The sequence below is a fragment of the Hemitrygon akajei genome, chromosome 4 (genome assembly GCF_048418815.1).
Source record: "Hemitrygon akajei chromosome 4, sHemAka1.3, whole genome shotgun sequence".
Taxonomy (NCBI): Eukaryota; Metazoa; Chordata; class Chondrichthyes; order Myliobatiformes; family Dasyatidae; genus Hemitrygon; species Hemitrygon akajei.
In genome coordinates this window covers 19,138,705-19,162,291 of record NC_133127.1, presented here as the reverse complement: position 1 = coordinate 19,162,291, position 23,587 = coordinate 19,138,705, and the positions used below count along the sequence as shown (strand labels likewise).

General features: G+C 40.0%; 1 protein-coding gene across 4 annotated transcripts in view; it reads right to left on the bottom strand.

The window, feature by feature from the left end:
* Nucleotides 1-23,587, bottom strand: part of atrn (attractin) — a 414,604-nt gene that overhangs the window by 241,597 nt on the left and 149,420 nt on the right. For all 4 annotated transcript variants that reach the window (XM_073042130.1, XM_073042131.1, XM_073042132.1 and 1 more), the window contains exons 6-10: nt 18,347-18,509; nt 14,212-14,302; nt 12,123-12,366; nt 9,273-9,456; nt 8,020-8,174 (exon numbers count right to left, since the gene is read on the bottom strand). In XM_073042130.1, the coding sequence (XP_072898231.1) occupies nt 8,020-8,174; nt 9,273-9,456; nt 12,123-12,366; nt 14,212-14,302; nt 18,347-18,509 (837 nt within the window). The remainder of the gene's footprint in view (nt 1-8,019; nt 8,175-9,272; nt 9,457-12,122; nt 12,367-14,211; nt 14,303-18,346; nt 18,510-23,587) is intronic.

Here is a 23,587-nt window from a genome sequence, read left to right as displayed (position 1 = left end):
ATCTCCTCTCTCATGCCACTGTATTTCCCTTTACTTCACTGTTATACTGACACATCTCACTTTAGCTTCTCCTTTGCAAACTGCAGAATGAATTCAATCGTATTTTATCAACGGCCCAAGGATTCCTTTATCTTAAGCTCTCTAATCAATTCTGGTTCATTGGACAAAACATAATCCAGAATAGCTGATCCCTTAGTGGGCTCAACCATGAGCTACTCTAAAAAGCCATCTGATAGGCATTCTACAAAATCCCCCTCGTGTTCCAGCACTAACCTGATTTTCCCAATCTACCTGCAAATTGCCCTTTCGACATGTATTTTCTATTTCCCGTAGTATTTTGTAGACCACATCCTCACTACTGTTCAGGGGTCTATATACAAGTCCCATCAGGATCTTTTTACCCTTACAGTTTCTTAGCTCTACACACAATGATTCTACACCTTCCAATCGCATGTCAGTTCTTCCTGATAATTTGATTTCATTTTTTTCCTACAGAGCTATCCACCCCCTCTCACTACCTGCCATTACTTTAAATACAATGTGTACCTTTGGACATTAAGCTCCCAGTAATGCTCATGATATTATGTATGCCAATGTGCTTTAAGTTCATCTACCTTATTCTGTATTCTGTGTGCATTCAAATATAACACCTTCAGTCCTGTATTCATCACTCTTTTCAATTTGGTCCCCCTATCACTGTTGACCTATCATCAGCCTCTCCTTGCTGGCAGTCTCACTACACAATGCCTCTGTTTGTAAACAAACTACTGCATGCTCAGCACTATCACTCTGGTTCTCATGCCCCTGCCAAATTAGCTTAAACCTGCCCAAACAGCTCTAGTAAAGCTGCCTGCAAGGATCTCACATAGCTAACATTAATCAAACTAGAATATTGGCTTGTATGATCCAGTGAAATAAATTCTTAAAATAGGTGGGGTTACCAATATCTGAAAATGAAGCAGTGGATAAACATAAGAAACTGAATGTTTCTACCAGATAAGAATCGTGTTCACTTGCACAATGACTTTCTATCCTTTATTTCAACACTCAACATTCCACAGAGAGATTTACCACTTAGTGAGATGCCAAAGAATCAGGAGAGGATTTTAAAAAAAGCATTATTACATTAATGACTGAGTTATTTTGTTAATTAGATTATCAATTAACACTAATTGAATTAAAATATTTTTAAAAGACTTGCCACCAATCGTCTCCAATGTTATAACTGGCACAACAGTACACTAATTCATACAGTAAGGCAAAACAAACTTACAAACACAAGCACAGTTACCATGTAATGACTTCAACCCCCTGACAATTTACAACAAAGTTAAATAATGCTTTAGAAGAAGGAAGGTGTCATGAATCATAGAGTTCTCACTTCACTTTCACATTAACACAGTAAATTGTTGGCATATACAATAACAAAAAAGTCCTGATACATGATACAAACTTAAAACATAGTTGGAAAAAATGAAATTTCTAAATTAGATAAATTAAAATAACACATTTACAGACCAATACTCCCATTATGCTTTACTAGTAATTTATTTCTGGTTTGCATTTATACATTCTAGATTACATTTCTTGGTGTCAAGCCATCAGGAAAAGCATGTACATAAAATAAACTGCTCGATTTTTAAATAACTATGTTTAAGGACTTTAATCCATGAAGAATTTCCAAATACCTCCAATTTTTGTTTTCATCCACCAAATCAATTCTTTAAGGTTCATTTTGCTTAAATTCCTCCATGGAACTGCCACAACATCCATGCGACCACCTGCAATGTCACACACTTTCCTTCCCAGGCACTGAGATTGTAGTCAATCCCTTAATGCCTTCAGATGTCAAAGTCCAATTCTGGAAATTCCACTCTGAACCTTCAACTTGCCCTTTTATCCTCTAAAATCATCCACCCCTCCAATTACCCATGAATTTGAATCCATATAGCAGAGGGATAAGGGAGTAAAAGTCCATAGCTCCCTGAAAATGGCTACACAGATTGATAGGGTGGCTAAGAAGACATATAGCATGCTTGCCTTTATTACACGAGGCAGTGAGTTTAAAAGTCAGTGAGTTATGCTACAGATTTATAAAACTCTAGTTAGACCACATCTGGAGTATTGCATACAGTTCTAGTCATCCCATTATAAGAAGAATGCTGAGGCTTTGAAGAGGGTGCAGAAGAGGTTTACCAGGACGTTGCCTGGATCAGAAGACGTACTACGAGAGGTTGGACAAACTTGGTTTGTTTTATCCAGAGCGGCAGTGGCTGAGGGAGACCTGATAGAGGTTAATAAGATTCTGAGAGGTATAGAGAGAGTAGACCAGGGGTTCCCAATCTGGATTCCGCAAACTCCTTGCTTAATGATATTGGACAACGGCATTAAAAAAATTGGGAAACTCTGGAGTAGACAGACAATATCTTTTTCCATGGGTTCAAATGTCTCATACCAAAGGACATGAATTTAAGGTAGAAGGGTAGTTACAAAGGAGATGTGAGGAGGCAGAAATATCAGAGACCTTTAAGAGACATTTGGATAGGCACAAAAATGTGAGGAAAATCGAAGGATATGGACATGGTGTTCAACACAACACTGCGAGCCAAAGGGCCTCTTCCTGTGCTCTACTGTTCCATGTTCTATGTTCTAATACACATGATTTTTATTTTATCGCATGAAGTGCTTTTAAGTTTAAAATGGTGATATACTGCATATGCTGAAAAAACTTCAGCCTCTGAATTAAATCTGCCAGTCTTGTACTGTAACGGTAATGACATTTCAAAAAGTGACTTGGTGCTTTGGAATATTTTCAAGACCTGAAAGACACTATATAAATTGAAACATTTTCTTTATATTCCACGCTTAGCATCATCTGTTTTAAAGTCGTACTAAAATTGTTGGTCTAATGGACCGAAACAAACATACAAAAGATCTGCACAAAAGACTGAAGCAAAATGGAGAACATCTGGGCTTTAGTGAAGGGGAATACAATATATTTAAATGCCAATGCTGCCCTCTCCTGGACAATTCAAATACACATAAATGGCTCTCTTTAGGTCACAGCAAAGTCAGGGCATTAATTAAACTACACCTTTCTGCTTAATTGAGCAGAAACCATTTCTGATTGAATGCTAGAGGGCTAATAGTCAAATACTCAAAATGCAATTAAGCAATCTTAACAAATTTATTACCAATTATGAAAGGGAAGAGAGTAAAGTAGTGCATCAGAATAAAATAAGATTAATTTCTATGAATTTTACATTTCAACGAAATCTCTTTCACACTAACCGTGAATTATTATGGGACAGCGTTGGAATACAAGTCATCTCGGAAGTATGGAGACTGCAGATGCTGGAACCTGGAGCAACAAGCAATCTGCTGGAGGGAAGTCACTTCCCCACCCTCCCCACAGATCCTCCAGTAACTTGCAGTCTCAGATTTTGCCACAATGCAGTTTTGCAAGAGGATCTGAGTTCAAGAATGAAGAGACAATAATGAGATGGCACTTGATTGATCACCTTAAAATCCTCACTGAACTTCTGGCAAGATCAAAACATTGTTTACCCTCAAAATACTGTTCCTCATCCACCCCTCTCCCCAGTTAACATGAAGCTCAACTAAACAGTATGCATCAATGATGCCACAAGGTAAGGTTTCCTTACTGTTTCACCAACTCGACCACAACATATTCAGAAGATCTCATCTCATCTCTTGCTTTGCTTCACATCCTTGCCCACATTAGCTCCAGGCAGGACAAATGCAACTCATTCATGCCAGTGTCCCATAATTTATCCCATGACTTAGAGCTCAGTCCACTTGTTATGTCGAAAGAACTTTGAGCTTCTGCTCAATGTTGACATCCCCCTGAGCACGTTCTGGATTTTGAATTCACATTATGGGCATTCAAATAATTCATGGCCTCACTACACCTCTCTGATATCTCATACAATTCTTTGAGATCTACATCTTCCTCTACATCAGGCATTTAGTGTATTTGGTCTTTATTGCTCCACAATAGCTAGAGAGCCCTCGGCTACCAAAGCCCAAAGATCTGGAATCTGCTTCCATCTCTACCTCTTGGTTCATCCATTAAGACGGTTCTTGAAACACAACAATTTAATCAGAGTCATCAAGTATGGAATAAGGCCCTTCAGCCCAACACTGTCCATGCCATCTGTGTTACCCAGCATTTGGCTTGTCAACCTCCAAATCTATTCTATCCATGTACTTACCGAGCTGGCTTCTGAATGTATCTAAAGTGAATGCCACAACCACCACTTCGGGCATCTCATTCCAAAAAAGCAACATCCTTCATGTGAAGCTGACCCTGATATCCCTTTTAAACCTCTCAACCCTGATTTGAAATCTATACCCTCCCTTTTCAATCTCCCACCTCTGAGCTTAAGACTATGCCCTCCTGTTCTCCTCCCATCCTAGGAAAAACAAGATTCAATTTTGCTCTGCCTATGACCTTCATGACCTTATATACCTCTAACATGTCAACCTGCTGCACTGAATTTGATCAAGCTTTTCCTTGTTGTCCAGTGTTAGTGTCAAATTTTATTTGATCATACCGCCTTTGCCTTTGGAAGTCTTATAGTTTTATAAAACTACATAGTTTTATAGGGACTATATAAATACAAATTGAGGCTGTTGTTTCAGACATTGAATGATCTGCAGATCTACAGCATTTTCTACTTTTTGTAAATTACACAATTAATCATTGCTTTGGCTCAAAATATAAAGCGGATCTATTGCAAGAATGGATTCTATTTACTGGGGCTATTACAAACTGCCTGTACTGTGCTTCTTCATTTCAAGGAAAGATATAACTTGATAACAGCTTCTCAAATGAAAACATCATAAAGTACTTCATACATTTTTAAGCATTTTTCCCACATGTGATTACACATGTGGAACATTTTTACAGATGAATAAAATAAATAATGTAATCAAAACAATTCAATTCCAAAGACATACAGGTTAGTAAGTTAATTGGTCACATGGGTATATCTAGGGGGTGAAGGCTCATTGAGCTGAAATGCTGTTACTCTGCTGCATCTCTAAATAACTAAATACAACTCAGATTGTATAGACCAACAACAACTGTGAAATCGTGTACATTCCCTGGCCACTTTATTAGGTACACTTGTACATCTGCTCATTAATACAAATATCTAATTAGCCAATCGTGTGGCAAAATTCAATGCATAAAAGCACATGGACATGGTCAAGACGTTCAGTTGTTGTTCAGACCAAACATCAGAATGGGGAAAAAATGTGATCGAAATGACTTTGACTATGGAATGATTGTTGCTGCTAGACAAGGTGTTTGAGTATCTCAGAAACTGCTGATCTCCTGGGATTTTCACACATTACTGAAAGTTCAAGAAATCCACGTTCATGTCATCATGTTGGACGGAATACAAGTTGTTGTTCCTCCAACCTACAGTCACGACGACATCCACGGCCTCCTCTACTGTCGCGATGAGCCACTTCCCATTCTGATATGGCTATTCATGGCCTCCTCTACTGTCATGAGAAGGCCACACTCAGGTTAGAGGAACACCACCTTATATTCCATCTGGGTGGTCTCCAACCTGATGGCATGAACATAGATTTTTTTTTCTAACTTCCAGTAATGGTTCCTCCCTCCCTCCTTTGCCATTCCTCACCCCCTTTTCCCTCTCTCACCTTATCTCCTTGCCTGCCCATCGCCTCCCTCTGGTGCTCCACCCCCCTTTTCATTCCTCCATAGCTTTCAGTCCTCTCCTATCAGACTCCCCCTTCTCCAACACTATCTCTTCCACCAACAACTTCTCAGCTCTTTACTTCTCTTTACCTCCCACTCCTGGTTTCACCTATCACCTTGTACTTCTCCTTCCCCACCTTTTAACTCTGCTCCTCATCTTTCTCTCTCTAGTCCTGCCAAAGGGTCACGGCCTGAAATGTCGACTGTACTCTTTTCCATAGATGCTACCTGGTCTACTGAGTTCTTCCAGCATTTTGTGTATGTAACACTACCTCCTTTTTTAATATTATTTATGTTTTAGCACTATTTTTAATTTAACTCTTTAATATACATTAACATATTTACTGTAATTGATTTACTTTTTTTCCTATATTATGCATTGCATTGTACTGCTGCCGCTGAATTAACAAATTTCACAAAATATGCCGGTGATGTTAAACCTGAATCTGGTTCTGATTCTGAAATGACCACATTTTGCCACAGTGGGGTATAGAACCTTGAAGTGGATGGGCAACAGCAGCAAGAACTATGAACATATTCTACAGGAGGTACCTAATAAAGTGGCCACAACAGTGTATTACTGAAGAGGGAACACATGCCCAAGACTTTCAGCAGCGCTCATGATCTATCATCATATTCGCCAGTCACAAAGGTTGCAATCCCTGACAGTTAACCACACCTTTAGTAATTCACCAAGATGTCATCAAATCTATGCAGTGGAGCTTGAACCCTTACACTTTTGAAATAGAAGCAAGCAACCAAACTATTGCCAAACAATGTAGGACACATGAAGAGCCAAGACAGTTCATGCTTCCAATTCCATGTACAAATAACTCTCAATTCCCTTTGAGACCTGATCTCCCCATTGACATGGCTTATGCTGCCCATGAAAATAGAAGATAGGTGAAAAAACACCAATATATATGTTTGAGGTGTGAGGTTTAAAGTTGCAGAAACAAAAACTGAATACATGAAAAATTGTGCTGTATAGTTTTCATTTTAGCTCAAATATTCGTAACAGACCCTTTGGGTACTTTTGTACACTTTGATTTCTATTGTTCTCCTCTTGCCCTGAGCTTGGTCTGAACCACAAACAATATCAAGCAAGATCAACTATGGTTGCCAAACAATAAGGAAACATTTCCTCTAATCTCACTTTAATGCAAGGCTCCAAGTGATTAAACTGAAGTACACATTTAGAATAAATAAATTTCTCAAATGTTGTCCTCAGGATGTAATATTAAAACCAAACTCCATTTTCCTCAAATGGTCCAGGGTCAAGAAAGCAGTAGCAGTGCTGGTTCAATGAAAAGTAGCACAAAGGTAAAGGACATACTCTCATGACTTTACAGGGCAGGAATTAGCAACTCCTGGATTTAAGGATAAATTAGTAAAAGACATTCAAATTGCAAAAATTGCTGAGTTAGTTCTAATACTTAGCATGAAATCAATGCACAAATGCTTCTCATTATTTGATTGATCCAATGTTATCCAAGTTCCAAAATGTCTGAACATGTAAAAAGTTTGATAATTATATTTCTAAACAATTTTTTACATTTAACTCCACAATTGGCAAGTGAATTAACAGCTTAAACATATAAAAAATGATATTATTGAACCTTCTATTATTCACTGCATGGAAAACCTGATGACTTTACAGCTTAGGAAGAAGAGAATTCAAGCATTTCACTGTTTAGTGAAATCAGCACCCACAATGGATAGACAAATATTTTGAATAGGTAAAACTAACCATACACAATGGTACAGTTCATAAAGGAAATGGGATGATCAGTTCACAAAGCAGAACTAAGGTTTGATCCTAAATGTACTTTGTCAGCTAGTTTCAGACAGGTCTCACCAGCACAGGGGAAATGATAAACACAAGTAGGCAATGCACATAGTAAAACCATCTTTAGTTTCTTCACCCAAGAACTTTTTATCCTTTCCAGAAAATTTTGTGGCATGAGAAAGTAAACAAGAAATTCTTTGATAGGTAATGGGTGATAGAAAAATGGAGGACTCGGTAGTAAGATTAGTTTGATGTTAGAGTAGGTTAAAAGGTAGGCAGAACATCATTGGCCAAATGGTGCTATAATGTTCTATATTCTAAGAAACTGGAGCACACATGAAGAATACAATAGGAAACATAGTCCAATGAGTTTTTTGCAACTCCAAGATAGCCCATCTCCATATGTACATGTTTTAAAAAGGGTGTTCTTGCATCAATGTCCCCCATAATATGAAACAAGTTAATGGCAACTTACCCAAATCATAAGCCATGAAGTCTGAGGAGAAGCACTTAGCCCCGTGGCTCATTGAAGTGTCATTGTGAGTGTTACCACCAAATACTAACATCGTCCCACTTATAATAATGGCCGTGTGAAGATAACGGAAGAAGCCTCTGTCCTTCAAAATTACCCTTTAAAAATATAGAAAAACATATTATTTACTCAATTTTTAAAAAATCTTAAATAAGACCATAAGACATCAGAGCACAATTAGGCTATTTGGCCCATCGAATCTGCTCCACCATTCCGTCATGATTTATTATTCTTCTCAACCCCATTTTCCTGCCTTCTCCATGTAATCTTTGATACCCTTACTAATCAAGAACTGCTCAACTGCTTTAAATATACCCAATGACAGATTCACCACCCACTGGCCAAAGAAATTCCTCTTGATCTCTGTCCTAATGGAACTTACTTCTATTCTGAGACTATACCCTCTAGTCCTAAATTCCCCCACTATTGGAAACACCCTCTCCAAGTCCACTCTATCCAGACCTTTCAATATCGGATTGGTTTCAATGAGATTCAAACTTAAAACTTGCAAAAATGCAAATACTCCTGAAGAGCAAACAAACATTGATGTTTCTGGGAGCTTCTTTCTCAAATGAATGTACCTTTGAACATTGGAACATCCTCTGGAAGTTCCTAAAATTAATCAAACACTTGTTTTCCACCTGCTCTCCAAAAAGGGAACAGTACCTTCAAAATTGCTCACTGCTCTTGCTTACGTATCACCCCACGAAGACCACAATAGCTCCCTTATCACATTCACATGACAACTGAGGATGGGAGTAAATTCAGTCGTTAAATAAACCCGAATTCGAAATTTGAAGAAAACTAACAGCCAATTCATTGGCTTATTCCTATCCTGTGCTTTTAGTCACCCCTTTTCTCAAGCTACAATTCATTTTTCAGTTGCTGCAACTGTTTCATTAACTGCGGCATGTCATTATCTATTTAAGTATAAAATGTTTACACATTATAAATTGCTGCTGACTGGGTTAGAAAAAAACTAATATAATTTGCCCCTCTTCTATGTCATTTTTCTACCCATTTATCAAGCCATAAAGTGTGCTCAGTTTTTTTTACATGACTTTAAATGCAAAATTGGTTGCCTTCAGGAGAAAAATCTAATAATATTGGATGTAAAATAAATGTTCTTCAGTCAAAATCAGGGGTAAAAATATTAATTTTGTCTACAGTGTAAAAAGTTCCTGGAAAACACCTACCAACTGCATTTATCCACATCGTACTTGTACAGGTCATCCCTGAGGCCGTATTTATTTGCACTGACAGCTTTATATCCTCCATGTATGTAAATAGCTCGTGTCTTATAGTCATAAACACTGCTGTGACCATAGCCTCCTTGAACCAAGGCCCCATTTGTTTGCAGTATACTCCATGTATTTTTACCTATTCAAAAGAAAGGAATCAGTTTTACAACACAAGCTAGTTCATTTGCATCTCTTCTACTTAAAGCTGCAACAAGATATAAGATATAAGAGAATTAGGCCATTTGGCCCATCGAGTCCGCTCTGCCATTTCATCACGGCTGATCCATTTTCCCTCTCAGCCGCAATGCCTTCTCCCCTTATCCCTTCACACCCTGAGTAATGAAGAATCTATCAACTCCTGCTTTAAATATACCTAAAGACTTGGTCACCACAGCTAACTGTGGCAACAGATTCCACAGAAGCACTCTCTGGCTAAAGAAATTTCTCCTTACCTCCATTCTAAAAGTGCGCCAGTCTATTCTGAGGCTATGTCCTCTGGTCTTAGACCCTCTTACCATAAGAAACATCCTCTCACGAAATGCCCTTTCTCCTGCCTTCTCACAGACCCATTAAAATTGTATGAATGTCAAATGTTTCACATTCACAAATGGAATCACGCTCACAGACCAGCTCAATACAAATTAGTTAGACAAAATTTCATCAGTGATGGCTAGGGAAACATAGTAATTTCAAATGAACAAGGTGTTGGTAAGAACTGTACCAATTTAGCACTTGGTGTACATCGAAAGACCAAGGATGTCAGTGTTCAGTTGCTGGCTTTAGACAATTCAAGGGATCAGAGAGCATAGCAGCAAGCCAATTTTTTCAGCCATGAGTTTCTTCATGGGGTACCTATCCTCGCATTCACTCTCTGCAGGCTTCAGAAAAGACTGATTCAATAACGACTTGAGACACAGTATTCCTCAATTTTACACAGAAAGTTAAAAAAATTCACTCTAAGTGAGGCAGTCACAATCTAGCTGAATCTGACTCTGAGCAAATAACTGCAGCTGAACATGGGAATACAAAGGAATAATGGTCAAACAGCCTAGCAGCACGTCCAATCATACGACACAAGAATAATGGCTTCAGTCTGCTGTTCCTCCTGATACCTATTATCTATAAATTGGCTCCAAGTCCAATTGGGTGGAGCCAAACCAGCCAAGGTTAAGTCTGCACAACACTGTCGTCTTTTCTAAATGGTTACCAAAACCAAATGGCACTATTAACATTCACATTACAGCTGTTCAAGTAACAGAAATTATTCTGGCGGAAATCAGAAATCAGGTACCTAAGAACCCCACATCGTTCCTGTACTGCAGTGACCAGCACTGCACACCATACTCCAAATATGGCCCAACTGAAGTTTTATATGGCTATTCAAAGAGTGCAGCATGAGCAGAATTCTCTTGCACAGAAAGTTGTTGAGACCTGCTCATGGAATTATTACAAAAGAGACTGATAGATTTCTAGATATTTAAAAAAAAACAATGGCCTCTTCTGAATCAAAATCAGAGGTAGGTTTACCATGACTGATGCATGTTGTTAGCAATGTTTTGCAACAGCACTACAATGCAAAACATTAACAATCTTCAAATTACAAGATGTAGTATTATATATTGCAAAAAAAGAGCACAGAAATAATGAAGTAGAGTTCATGGGTTGGTTCAATGTCCATTCAAAAATCTGATGGTGGAGGAAAGGTAGAACCTGTTACTAAAATGTTGAATGTGTGTCTTCATTCTCCTGTACCTCCTCCTTGACAGTAACACTGAGAAGAGGTCATGTCCTGCCTGGGTGATGGGAATCCTTAACGATAGATGCCACCTTTCTAAAGCATTGCCAATTGAAGATGTCCTTGATGCTGGGGAGGCTAGAGCCTGTGATGAAGCCAGCTTAGTCCACAACCATCTGCAGCTTTTTCAGAACTGTGCAGTGGCCCCTCAACATCAGATGGTGATGCAACCACTCAGAATGCTCCCCATGGTACATCTGTTGAAAATTTCTGGGGTCTTTGGCGATACATGAAATCTCTCCAAACACCTAATGAAATATAACCACTGACTTCCCTTCTGAGTAATTATATTAATACGTTGGACACAGGATAGATTGTTTAGTTGTTTATAGATACAAAATGGAACTGCCCTTCCGGCCCAGCAAGCCGCACCACCCTGCCACCCACCTAATTAACCCCGGCAAATCACTGGACAAGTTATAATGTCCTATTATTCTACTAACTAGTGCATCTCTGGAATGTGGGAGGAAACCAGAGCACCCAAAGGAAACCCACACATTCACAAGGAGAATTGAACTCTGAACTCAAATGTCCAGAATTGTAATAGCGCTATGTTAACCGCTACACTGCTGTGCATAAAGATCTTCTTCATCTTTATGAGATCAACTGTAATTAAGTTGGTAGGGATATCCTACCATTTATGCTAGAGAAGCAAAGTTTAAATGGCATTCTGCTAAACTGGAAAACTAGATCATCAATCTTACAATATTTATACTCCTTCCCAACAAATGCAAAAGTTATTATCAAACATAAATTGCTGTATAAAATCTCATAGTAATTGGTATTCATGAATCTGAGTTCATCTGCATTGATGATTACCTCTGCCAGATGAAACATTCTGCTGTATTTAGCCAACAGAAGAAGACAATAGCAGAAATACAATTTCATTCAAATACACACTCTGCTCATTAGTTACAAAGATTATGGATAGGATCATTCAAAGCACATTATCAACCATTTTCAGCTACCTGAACGAGAATAAAAACTATTCCCTTCTTGCCAATACTCACCAAGATTATATGCTTGTATCTTGCTGACATATCCATACAGTGGACAGTAGCCGAAGATGACCAACATCACAACACTACCATCTTTCAACATTACTATATGTGCAGAGTGGCCCACCACTGCATATTGCTGCTTTGCCTTCGGACTCAGTTGCACCCATGACTGATTGTGAATGTGAAACACCCACAGCTGGTTCGTGATATTTCCTGTTGAATCAATTTTACCTCCATACATGTAAATTTTATCCTAAAAATTCAAAATTGAAGATGAGAATTGGTTATGTTTATGCACATACATTTAAAATAGTCATACTCATAAAAGTTAATGCAATGCAGTTTGGTAATAAAACATGGGACTTTCTGTTCTTTAAAATGAAACCACGTTGACTGCATCATGCGAATAAAATACCAAAGAAAATCAGTAAAACTGCAGTAAAAATAATTTTTCTACATTATCTTCTAGGAATAGGAGGGCTTAGCAAACCATTCGGAATAGGCAAGCAAGAATCACAGACGCCTTGGTCATCCTCTACACGTTCAGGTGTTTTGGAGGATTAGGCTGCCCTACAGGACGTGCATTTGTCCATAGATTACACATAAAAAGGCAGAGTGCAAACATGTCTCTGACTCTCACTGGAATTCAGAAGGGTGAGGGAGAATCTCATTGAAACCTTTTGAAAGTTTAAAGGCTTAGACAGAGTAGATGTGGAAAGGATGTTTCCCATGGTGGGAGAGTCTAGAACAAGAGGGCACAGCCTCAGGATAGAGGGGCGCCTTTCAAAACAGTGATGCAGAGAAATTTCTTTAGCCAAAGGGTGATGAATTTGTGGAATTTGTTCCACATGCAGCTGTGGAGGCCAGGTTGTTGGGTGTATTTAAGGCAGAGATTGATAAGGTTCTTGACTGGACATGACATCAAAGATTACAGGGAGAAGGTCGGGAACTGGGGTTGAGGAGGAGAAAAAAATTATCAGCCATGACTGAATGGCAGAGCAGACTCAATGGGCCAGATGGCCTAATTCTGCTCCTAAATCTTATGGACACCTCTTCTGCATTCCCAAGACAGGCCGGATGCAACAAAAACAACACACACAAAATGTTGGAGGAACTCAGCAGGTCAAGCAACACCTATGGAAATGAACAAAAAGGTCCTGCCTGATGTAGGGCCTCAGTCCGAAACATTGGCTGTTCATTTATTTCCATAGATGCTGTCTGACCTGCTGAGCTCCTCCAGCATGTTATGTATGTTGCTCTGGATTTCTAGCATCTGCAGAATCTCTCATGATTCTGAATGTAGCCAAGTCCCCTTACTTTCAAAGAAAGTGGTGCAGGCAGAACATAAAAAGGAGGCTGAAGGGTGATTTTTATTAAGTCATGATGGGGATAGGGTAGATATTCAGTCTTTTTGTGAGGGTAGGGGCATCTAAACTCAAGGCCATCAGTTTAAAGCGAGAGGAGACAGATTTAATGGGGGAATGAGGGACAAGTTTTTCCACATTGAGGATGATGTAAATACAGAACAAACTGCCAGAAGTGGTAGAGGTGAGTGCAATTACAATGTTTAAAAAAACAAGTTTAGGGATACGAAAGGTTTAAAGTGATGTGGACCAGCTCAAATCGGCACATTGATCTGTATGGTTAAGTTTGACTGAAGGGCCTGCTTCCATGCTGTATAACACAAAGAAAATAAAACCCAGGTAGTTGAGGCACCAGACAGCACTTCATGCAAACAGGGTAGGAACTGAGAGAAGGTAGGAGCCCTCAGCCTCATCACTCCATCACCCTCTGCATCACAGAATGAGGCACATGAGCACTTCCCCCTCCTCCTCAGAAAGGAAGCAAAATGTAAATTAAACCCCTTGTCCTTCTCAAAAACAATGCGTTCTCAAACTCGTTGTTGACCCAGACAACCTTTGCATGCACACCAAACAGGCAGCAAATGAATCAAAAAAGCTCCTCTCCCCATCCATTCAGACAATACACAAGCAAACCCTGTAGGCAAGTTAAATGCAGTATCAAAAGAATTACCAGAGCCAAACTATGTAGCTAAAAGAAAACTGTGCATCAGTGCTCAGGGGTTAAAAAGCATTACCTTATACAAAGCCACAGAGTGCCCATATCGCCCAATGACTCGGTCTGCTGATTTCTTCAATTTATGCCATTTCAGTTCTCTTAAATCATACCTACGGGCAACAAAAAACCAAGTGTTGTTCAGGCAGGCATTGCCACCACTAAAAGCCCTAACTGATTTTCTTATACAATAGATAGCACATTCTTAAAGATCTGGAACAATAAAAGGAGACAGGAATAAGAACATACGTTTTCAAGATACAACTGTTCGGGAGTTCAATGTGAAACAACATCACTTGTTTACGTAATGCAAATCAAGGCACAATGATTAGAATTCCTGCAGGTCCAGCAGGGGGCACCCAATTGAGGTCTCACACTCCGTCAGAGTCTGGAAAAGGTTTAACTGGACAAAGCAACAACTTATGTTGATCAGGCAAGCTCAGCACATGTGAATGAAGCAGGAATTTTAGCACGTCTGTGTAGCAAATGCTGTCTGTACCCCTGTACCAGGCTTTAGATGTTTCAGAAAGGACAGGGAGGGAGGAAAAAGAGGTGGAGGCGAGGCACTGCTGATTAGCGGTAGAGTCACGGCTACGGAAAAGGAGGAAGTCATGGAGGGATTCTCCACCGACTCTCTGTGGATGGAAGTTAGAAACAGGAAGGGTTCAATAACTCTACTGGATTTTTTTTTAATAGACCACCCAATAGTAACAGGGCAGATAGGGAGACAGATTCTGGAACAGCACAGTAATAACAGGGTTGTTGTGATAGGAGATTTTAATTTCCCCAATATTGACTGGCATCTCCCTAGAGTGAGGGGTTTAGATGCGGTGGAGTATGTTAGATGCGTTCAGGAAGGTTTCCTGACACAGTATGTACTCCTACAAGAGGAGAGACTGTACTCGATCTGGTATTGGGAAATGAACCTGGTCAGGTGTCAGTGGAAGAGCATTTTGGAGATATTGATCATAATTCTATCTCCTTTACCACAGCACTGGAGAGGGATAGGAACAGGCAATTAGGAAAGCGTTTAATTAGAGTAAGGGGAAATATGATGCTATCAGGCAGGAACTTAGAAGCATAAATTGGGAACAGATGTTCTTGGGGAAATGTACAGCAGAAATGTGGCAAATGTTCAGGGGATATTTGTGTGGCGTTCTGCACAGGTACGTTCAATGAGACAGGGAACGAATGGTAGGGTACAGGAACCATGGTGTACAAAGGCAGTTGAAAATCTAGTCAAGAAGAAAACCTTACGAAGGGTTCAGAAAACTAGCTAATGACAGAGATCTAGAAAATTATAAGGCTAGCAGGAAGGAACTTAAGAATGAAATTAGGAGAGCCAGAAGGAGCCAGGAGAAGACCTTGGCGAACAAGACCAGTATGTGAAGATCAAGAGGATAAGACATGAAAGAATAGGACAAATCAAGTGTGACAGTGGAAAAGTGTGTATGAAACCCGAGGAGGTAGCAGATGTATTTAATGAATACTTTGCTTCAGTATTCACTATGGAAAAGGACCTCGGTGATTGCAGGGATGACTTACAGCGGACTGAAAAGCTTGAGCATATAGACATTAAAAAAAGAGGCTGTGCTGGAGCTTTTGTAAAACATCAAGTTGGAAAAGTCACCGGGACCAGGTGAGATACACCCCAGGCTACTGTGGGAAGCAAGGGAGGAGATTGCTGAGCCTCTGGCAATGATCTTTGCATCATCAATGGGGAAGGAAGAGATTCCGTAGGATTAGAGAGTTGAAGATGTTGTTCCCTTATTCAAGAAGGGAGTAGAGATAGCCCCGGAAATTATAGACCAGTGAGATTTACTTCAATGGTTGGTAAGTTGATGAAGAAGATCCTGACAGGCAGGGTTTAATGAACAGTTGGAGAGGCATAATATGATTAGGAATAGTCAAGCAAGGTTTTGTCAAATTTTCTGAGGAGGTGACTAAACACATTAATGAAGGTAGAGCAGTAGATGGATTTCAGCAAGGCATATGATAAGGTACCCCATGCAGGGCTGATTGAGAAAGTAAGGAGCCATGAGATCCAAGGGGACATTGTTTGTGGATCCAGAACTGGCTTGCCCACAGAAGGCAAAGAGTGGTTGTAGATGGGTCATATTCTGAATGGAGGTTGGTGACCAGTGGTGTGCCTCAGGGATCTGTTCTGGGATCCCCTCTCTTCGTGATTTTTATCAGTGACCTGGATGAAGAAGTGGAGGGATGGGTTAGTAACTTTGCTGATGACACAAAGGTTGGGGGTGTTGTGGATAGTGTAAACAGCTGTCAGAGGTTACTGCGGGACACCGATAGGATGCAAAACTGGGCTGAGAAGTGGCAGGTGGAGTTCAACCCAGATAAGTGTGAGGTGGTTCATTTTGGTAGATCAAATATGATAGCAGAATATAGTATTAATGGCATGACTCTTGGCAGTCTGGAGGATCAGAGGGATCTTAGGGTCTGAGTCCAAAGGACACTTAAAGCTGCTGCGCAGGTTGACTCTCTGGTTAAGAAGGCATACGGTGTATTGGCCTTCATCAATTGTGGGATTGAGTTCAAGAACCAAGAGGTAATGTTACAGCTATATAGGACCCTGGTCAGAACCCACTTGGAGTACTGTGCTCAGTCCTGGTTGCCTCACTACAGAAAGAATGTGGAAACTATAAAGGGTGCAGAGGAGATTTACAATGATGTTGCCTGGATTGGGGAGCATGCCTATGAGAATAGGTTAAGGGAACTTGGCCTTTTCTCCTTGGAGCGAGGGAGGATGAGAGGTGACCTGATAGAGGTGAATAAGATGATGGGAGGCATTTATCATGTGGATAGTCAGAGGCTTTTTCCCAAGGCTGAAATGGCTAACATGAGAGGACACAGTTTTAAGGTGGTTGGAAGCAGGTACAGAGGAGATGTCAGTGGTAATTTATTTTTTTTAATTTTTTTTAAACGCAGAGCGTGGTGTGTGTGTGTGGAATGGGCTGCCAGTGACGGTGGTGGAGGCGCAGACAATTAATTGGGTCTTTTAAGAGGCTCCTGGATAAGTACATGAAGCTTAGAAAAACAGAGGGCTATGGGTAACCCGAGGTAATTTCTTAATTAAGTACATGTTTGGCACAGTATAGTGGGCCGAAGGGCCTGTATTGTGCTGTAGGTTTTCTATGTCTATGTTTAGATATCCCTTGTATATTCCAGGTATCGTTTAAAAGATACAAGTCAATACATTAACTAAATCAGCAAATGTTATTACTGTTTTATCAAGCAATCTGCTGGAGGAACTCGCCGTGTCCTCCAGCAAATTGTTAGCTGCTCCAGATTCCAGCATCTTAGTGTGTCTGGAGGATACAGCATTACCAACAAACCATTTAGAACTAGAAAGCAATGCCATCTCAAGAATGGTATTTAGGAACTGTATCTGGGAGGAAACAGGCCAGTCTGTGTTGACTAACTGTTTCACTATTTAAACATCAGTGATTCCCCAGGTTTATGTTAACCCAATCATTCCAAGATTCTTCCACTCATTCAGGAAAGCTATCATTTGCACTCTGCTCTGGAAGATATCCAGCACAAAATCTGAGGCTTTCCCTTTTGTAAAGAAATAGAAGCATTGATGGAGCTAAAAAAAATAAATTATCTTCATTTTGTTTTATGCTTTTTTAATTATTTGCATTTTAACATTTAAACTTTACTTCAATTTTAATAGTCTTTAAATATCTCTGAGATACTTCAAACCTATTAAATTACTGTCTGAAGTACTTTCAACCTGGAGCATTGATTGGTCAAGATACACAAGGTATGGAGGACGGCAGGCGGGAAAACCACATCAGAGATTTCAGGCCTAATATTTTCCTCAGAAGATGGCTACTGAAATAACCTAGAGCCACATTGGTTCCTTTAATATAAAACACACAAATCTATTCTGCAAAAAAAAAATATACGGGCAAGAGAATAGTGCGGGACTAATAGTTGTAGCAAAGTTTTGTAGGTGTGACTAACTTTCAGTAGAACAGTATAATATTCAGAATAACATTAAAGGAATTGAATTTAGTGGACACATCTTCAGTAAAACAGTGACAGGAAGAACAAAGACAGAATTAATTTTAGCAGTTTAACTTCATATCAATGAAGCAATTTATCCCAGCTAAGCATGGATTTGCTCTACTTACGCTGCAACCATCTGGTACTCCGAGTAATTGAACACATAACCTCCAATAACCCACATGACATTGTCACTAACAACAGCCTTGTGGGAGGCCCGGGCAAGCATCGGAACGTCATATTCTTCCCTTTCCCAAAATGACGCATTAGCTGTAAGTGAGCAGTCAGGGCCTGAAAGAAATTAAATTATTTCTCACTTTTTACTCATTTTCCAGAATCAACTGCAATATAAATTAAATATGTACACAAATTACAAAACTGAATCAAACTTAGATTACACATATCCACATTATTAGAAATGCACACAAAGAGCTGGAGGAATTCAGCAGGTCAGGCAGTATTGGGAAATAAATAAACAGTTCAAGTTTCAGGCTGAAATACTTCTTCAAAACTGGAAAGGAAGGGGGAAGATGACAGAATAACACTACATTAGTGTTAAAAATTAAGAAATAGTTTATGGATTGATAAAGAACAAAGCACTGCCAGCAGTAACATGTTACAAAACCTCTATATACACTGCTGGCAAAAATCACAATAATCACCATCAAAAAACCAACAGTTTTGTAAACAATATACAGAAGACATATTTGTAATTTATTTCCACCCATTACTGTTTCGCTATTTATTGGCAATCAAGGAGAGGTTTAAATATAGTCAGACTAAAACTCACGTAGCCATTAAACTCATTGTGGTGATAGAGGAAAACATACTGAACTCACTGAAACTAACGCCAAATTTCAGTGATTATTTTGGCAGCTATGGACATTCCACCTCCGGGCAATGTCAAACAGGCTTTGGATGAACTGAGTGATGCAATCAACAGGCATGAAAAAGCACATCCTGATGCCTTCTCCATCATTTTGGGGGGGTCTTTAACCAGGACAGCTTGATAAAGTCACTAAATAATTATCAACAAATCACCTGTAGTACCAGAGGAACCGACATACTGCACCACTGTTACACCGCCATCAAGAGTGCTTGCTATGCTATGCCACAATCACTCTTTGGAAAGTCTGATCACCTGGCTTTTCTTCTATTCCCTGAGTATACTCAGAGACTGAAGACTGCAGCACCAGTAGTGAGGACCAAGAAGATACAGACAAGGGAAGCACAGGAGTGCTTACAGGACTGATTTGAATTGGTGTACTGGACTGGGTTGTATTCAGAGATTCACCTTCAAGTCTGGATGAGTATACCACAGTCGTCACCGACTCCATTAAGACCCGTGTGGATGAGTGTGTGCCTACGAAGCTTACTGTACATTCCCAAACCAAAAGCCATGAATGAACCAGGAGGTATGTCATCTTCTGAGGGCTAGATCTGTGGCATTTAAGTCTGACAACACAGGTCTGCACAAGAAAACCAGGTATGACTTGCAGAGGGCTATTCAAAGAGCCAACAAACAATTCCGAGAGTGGTTGGAGACAATGTCGGATGCACATCAACTCTGGCAGGGTTTGTAGGTCATTACATCCGACCCAACATCATGAATGACAGTGATGCTTCACTTCCAGACAAGCTTTTTATGCACGCTTTGAAAGGGAGAATAAAACTACAGCTAAACGGATCCCTGTAGCATCCAGCGACCCTGTGATCTCTACCACGGTGGCCCTCCTCTTGTCTTTGAGGAGGGTGAAATCTCACAAGATTGGAGTTCCTGGTAATGCTCTAAAAACTTGCGTCAATCTACCTGCGAGGGTATTCAAAGACATTTTCAATCTCTCATTGCTAGGGTTTGAAGTCCTACCTGCTTCAAAAGGGCAACAATTATACCAGTGCACAAGAAGAGCAGTGAAAGCTGCCTTAACGACTATTGCCAGTAGAACTCACATCAAATGCTTTGAGGGGTTGGTCGTGACTAGGTTCAACTCCCATCTCAGTAAGGACATGGACCCACTGTAATTTGCCTATTGCCACAGTACGTCTACAGCAGACACGATCTCAATGACTCTTCATGTGGTCTTGGAACATCTGAGCAATACAAAATTCCTATGTCAGGATGCTGCCTATTGACCGCATATAGCTATGTAGCTCAGTGTTTAACACCGCCATTCCTATAGTCCTGATTGAAAAGCTGCAGAACCTGGGCCTCTCTACCTCCCTCTTCAACTGGATCCTCAACCTTCTAACCAGAAGACCACAATCTGTGTGGATTGGAAATAACATCTCCACCTCACTGACAAATTAACACTGGCATAGCTCAGGGATGTGTGCGCAAGCCACTGCTCTACTCTCTCTATATCCATGACTGTATGGTTAGGCATAGCTCAAATTTCAACTATAAATTTGCTGATGAAACAACCAGTGTTGGCAGAATCTCAGATGGTAACATAAGGTATACAGGAGCGAGATATACCATATAGTTGAGTGATGTCATAACAACCACCTTGTACTCAACCAAAGTAAGACTAAAGAGCTGACTGTGGACTTCAGAAACATCAAGACAGGGAATACAACCCAATCCTCATAGAAGGATCAGAGGTGGAGAGAGTATGCAATTTCAAGTTTCTGCCTGCTGGTATCTCTGAAGACCAAACCTGGTTGTTACATATTGATGCAGCTATAAAGGCAGGGCAGCGGCTATATTCTATTAGGAGTTTGGGGATATTTGGTTTGACACCTAAAACACTCAAAAAGTTCTGGAGATGGACTGTGAAAAGCATTCTCACTGGCTGCATCTCTTTCTGGTATGGGGAAGGGGGGCTACAGCACAGGATCAAACTAAGTTGCAGAAAGTTGTAAATTTAGTCAGTTCCATTATGGGTTCCAGCCTCTGCAGCATTCAAGACACCTTCAAGGAGTGGTGCCTCAGGAAGGTAGAGGCCATCATTAAGAACCTCCACCACCCAGGACATTCCCTCTTCTCATTGTACTGTCAGGGAGGAGGTACAGAACGCTGAAGGCACACTATCAGTGATTCAGGAATACTTATTTCTGTTTTTGCATTACTTATTTTAACTATATATTATATATATATATAGTTAATTCAATTCTTATAGTAATTCAGTTCTTTTTTTCTATATTTATCATGTATTGCAATACATTGCTGCCACAAGGTTAACAAATTTCATGATATATGCCAATGATATTAAACCTGATTCTAGTTAAAGGGTCAGTGCAACATCGTGGGCTGAAAGGCCTGTACTGGGTTATACTGTTCTACATTGTATAATCAGGGACTGAAAATTTTTATTTGTGAATCACATGCTCCTGTTTTCACAGTAGAACTCAAAAAAAGGAAAACTGTAAAGCATGAAAAACTAAAAATTCAAAACTGGAATGTCAGCAATTCAAAAGTATTTATTTCCCTTTGCTCAGTATTTAACTGAATATCCTCTCACAGCTATTACAGCCAGAAGTCTTTCTAGACATGTCTCTATTGGCTTTGCACAACATGATGGAGCAAAATTTGCCCAGACATCTTTGCAAAATTGGTCAAGCTGTACCAGGTTAGTTAAGGGGCACTGGTAAACTGCAAACTTGAGATCTTGCCTGATTTATTCAATCAGGTTTAGATCAGGACTCTGGCTGGGCTACTCAAGGACATCAATTTTCTTCATTTGAAGTCTCTCCATGGTTGCTCTGGCAGGTCGTTGCCTGCTGAAAGACAAACTTCCTCCCGAGTTTAAGCTTTCTGACAGAGGCTCTCAAGTTTTTATTCAGGATCTCTCTGTATTTAGCAGCATTCATCTTCCCATCAATCTTGACCAGATTTCCAGTCACTGCTGCAAAAAGCTTCCTCATAGCATGAGGCTACCTCCACCATACTTTACATTAGGGATGGAGTTACCTGGTTCTTGTGCAGTATTAGATTTAAGCCACATGTACCTCTTAGTGTTGATCCCAAAAAGTTCCACTCATCTGACCACTGCGTTTAGGCAAATGCAATGTTGGCATTTATTTCAAGAGGAATAGAATATAAAAGCAAGGAGATAATGCTGAGACTTTTGAAGACACTAGTCAGGCCACACTTGGGAGGACTGTCAATAGTTTTGTGCCCCATATCTCAGAAAGAATGTGTTGTCATTGGAGACTGTCCAAAGGAGGTTCACGAGGATGATTCTAGAAATTAAGGGTTAACATATGATGAGCATTTGGCAGCTCTAGGCCTGTACTCACCGGAATTTAGAATGGGGGGGGGGGGGGGGGGTTATCTCAGTGAATCCTACCGAATGTTGAAAAGACTAGATAAAGTGGATGTGGAGAGGATGTTTTGCATGGTGGGGGGGGGGGGGGTTCCAGAACTAGAGGGCACTGCCTCAAAATTGAGGGGCAACCTTTTAGAACAAAGGGAAGGTGATTTTTTTAGCCAGTGAGTACTGAATCTGTGGAATACTCTGCCACGGACTGCTGTGGAGACCAAGTCTGTGGTTATATTTAAAGTGGAAGTTGATAGTTTCCTAATTGGTCAGGGCATCAAAGGATTTCACAAGAAGGTAGGTGTATGGGGTTGAGTGGGATCTGGTATCAGCTATGATGAAAGCAGACTCGATGGGCTGAACAGCCTGATTCTGTTCCTATGTCTTAGGGTCTTATGGACCACTTGACCTTCTTCCACATCTTTGCAGTATCTTCTAAGTGGTGCATTGCAAAGTCTTTACAGGTAAGGATATGCCTTTCATTTAGACAGGTCTTCTTCCTTGCCACTCTTCCATAAATACCCTTTTTGTGCAAGGCCTTACAGATGGTGGACCAATGAACTTCATCTCCAGTTGCAGCCACTAATTTCTGCAGAGTGACAGGTGGTGACAAAGTAGCCTCTCTTAAAAGTGCCATTCTTCTACAGCGACTAAGCTTCAAAGGGCAGTCTGAACTAGGCAATGTGGCTGTGGTTTCATATTTTTTCCACTTTTCACGATGTACTACACTGAGTTCCGAGTATGTTCAGTGCCTTTGAGCTGTTCTTGTACCCTTCCCCATATTTGTACTTCTCTATTATCATTTCCCGATTTGACTTGAATCCTCTTTTGACCATATTTGGTTTGTTCTGTTGAAAATCTATCATATTGTTGGACCTTACAGAGAGAGAGGGTATTTATTCAAGTGATCCTCCAATTTTCTACCTCAACAAACTAGGTGGTAAGGTAATACAAGTGCTGCACCTGAGGAAAGTTAGCGTAGTAATTACAAAGGGTATGAATGCTTTCTTAGCCTCACAATTTTGGTTTTTAATTATTCCTAAATTGTTAGTTTTTGGCATGATGCAAAATGTTACGTCGATTAGCTCAAAAAATTCCTACTTCAAATTT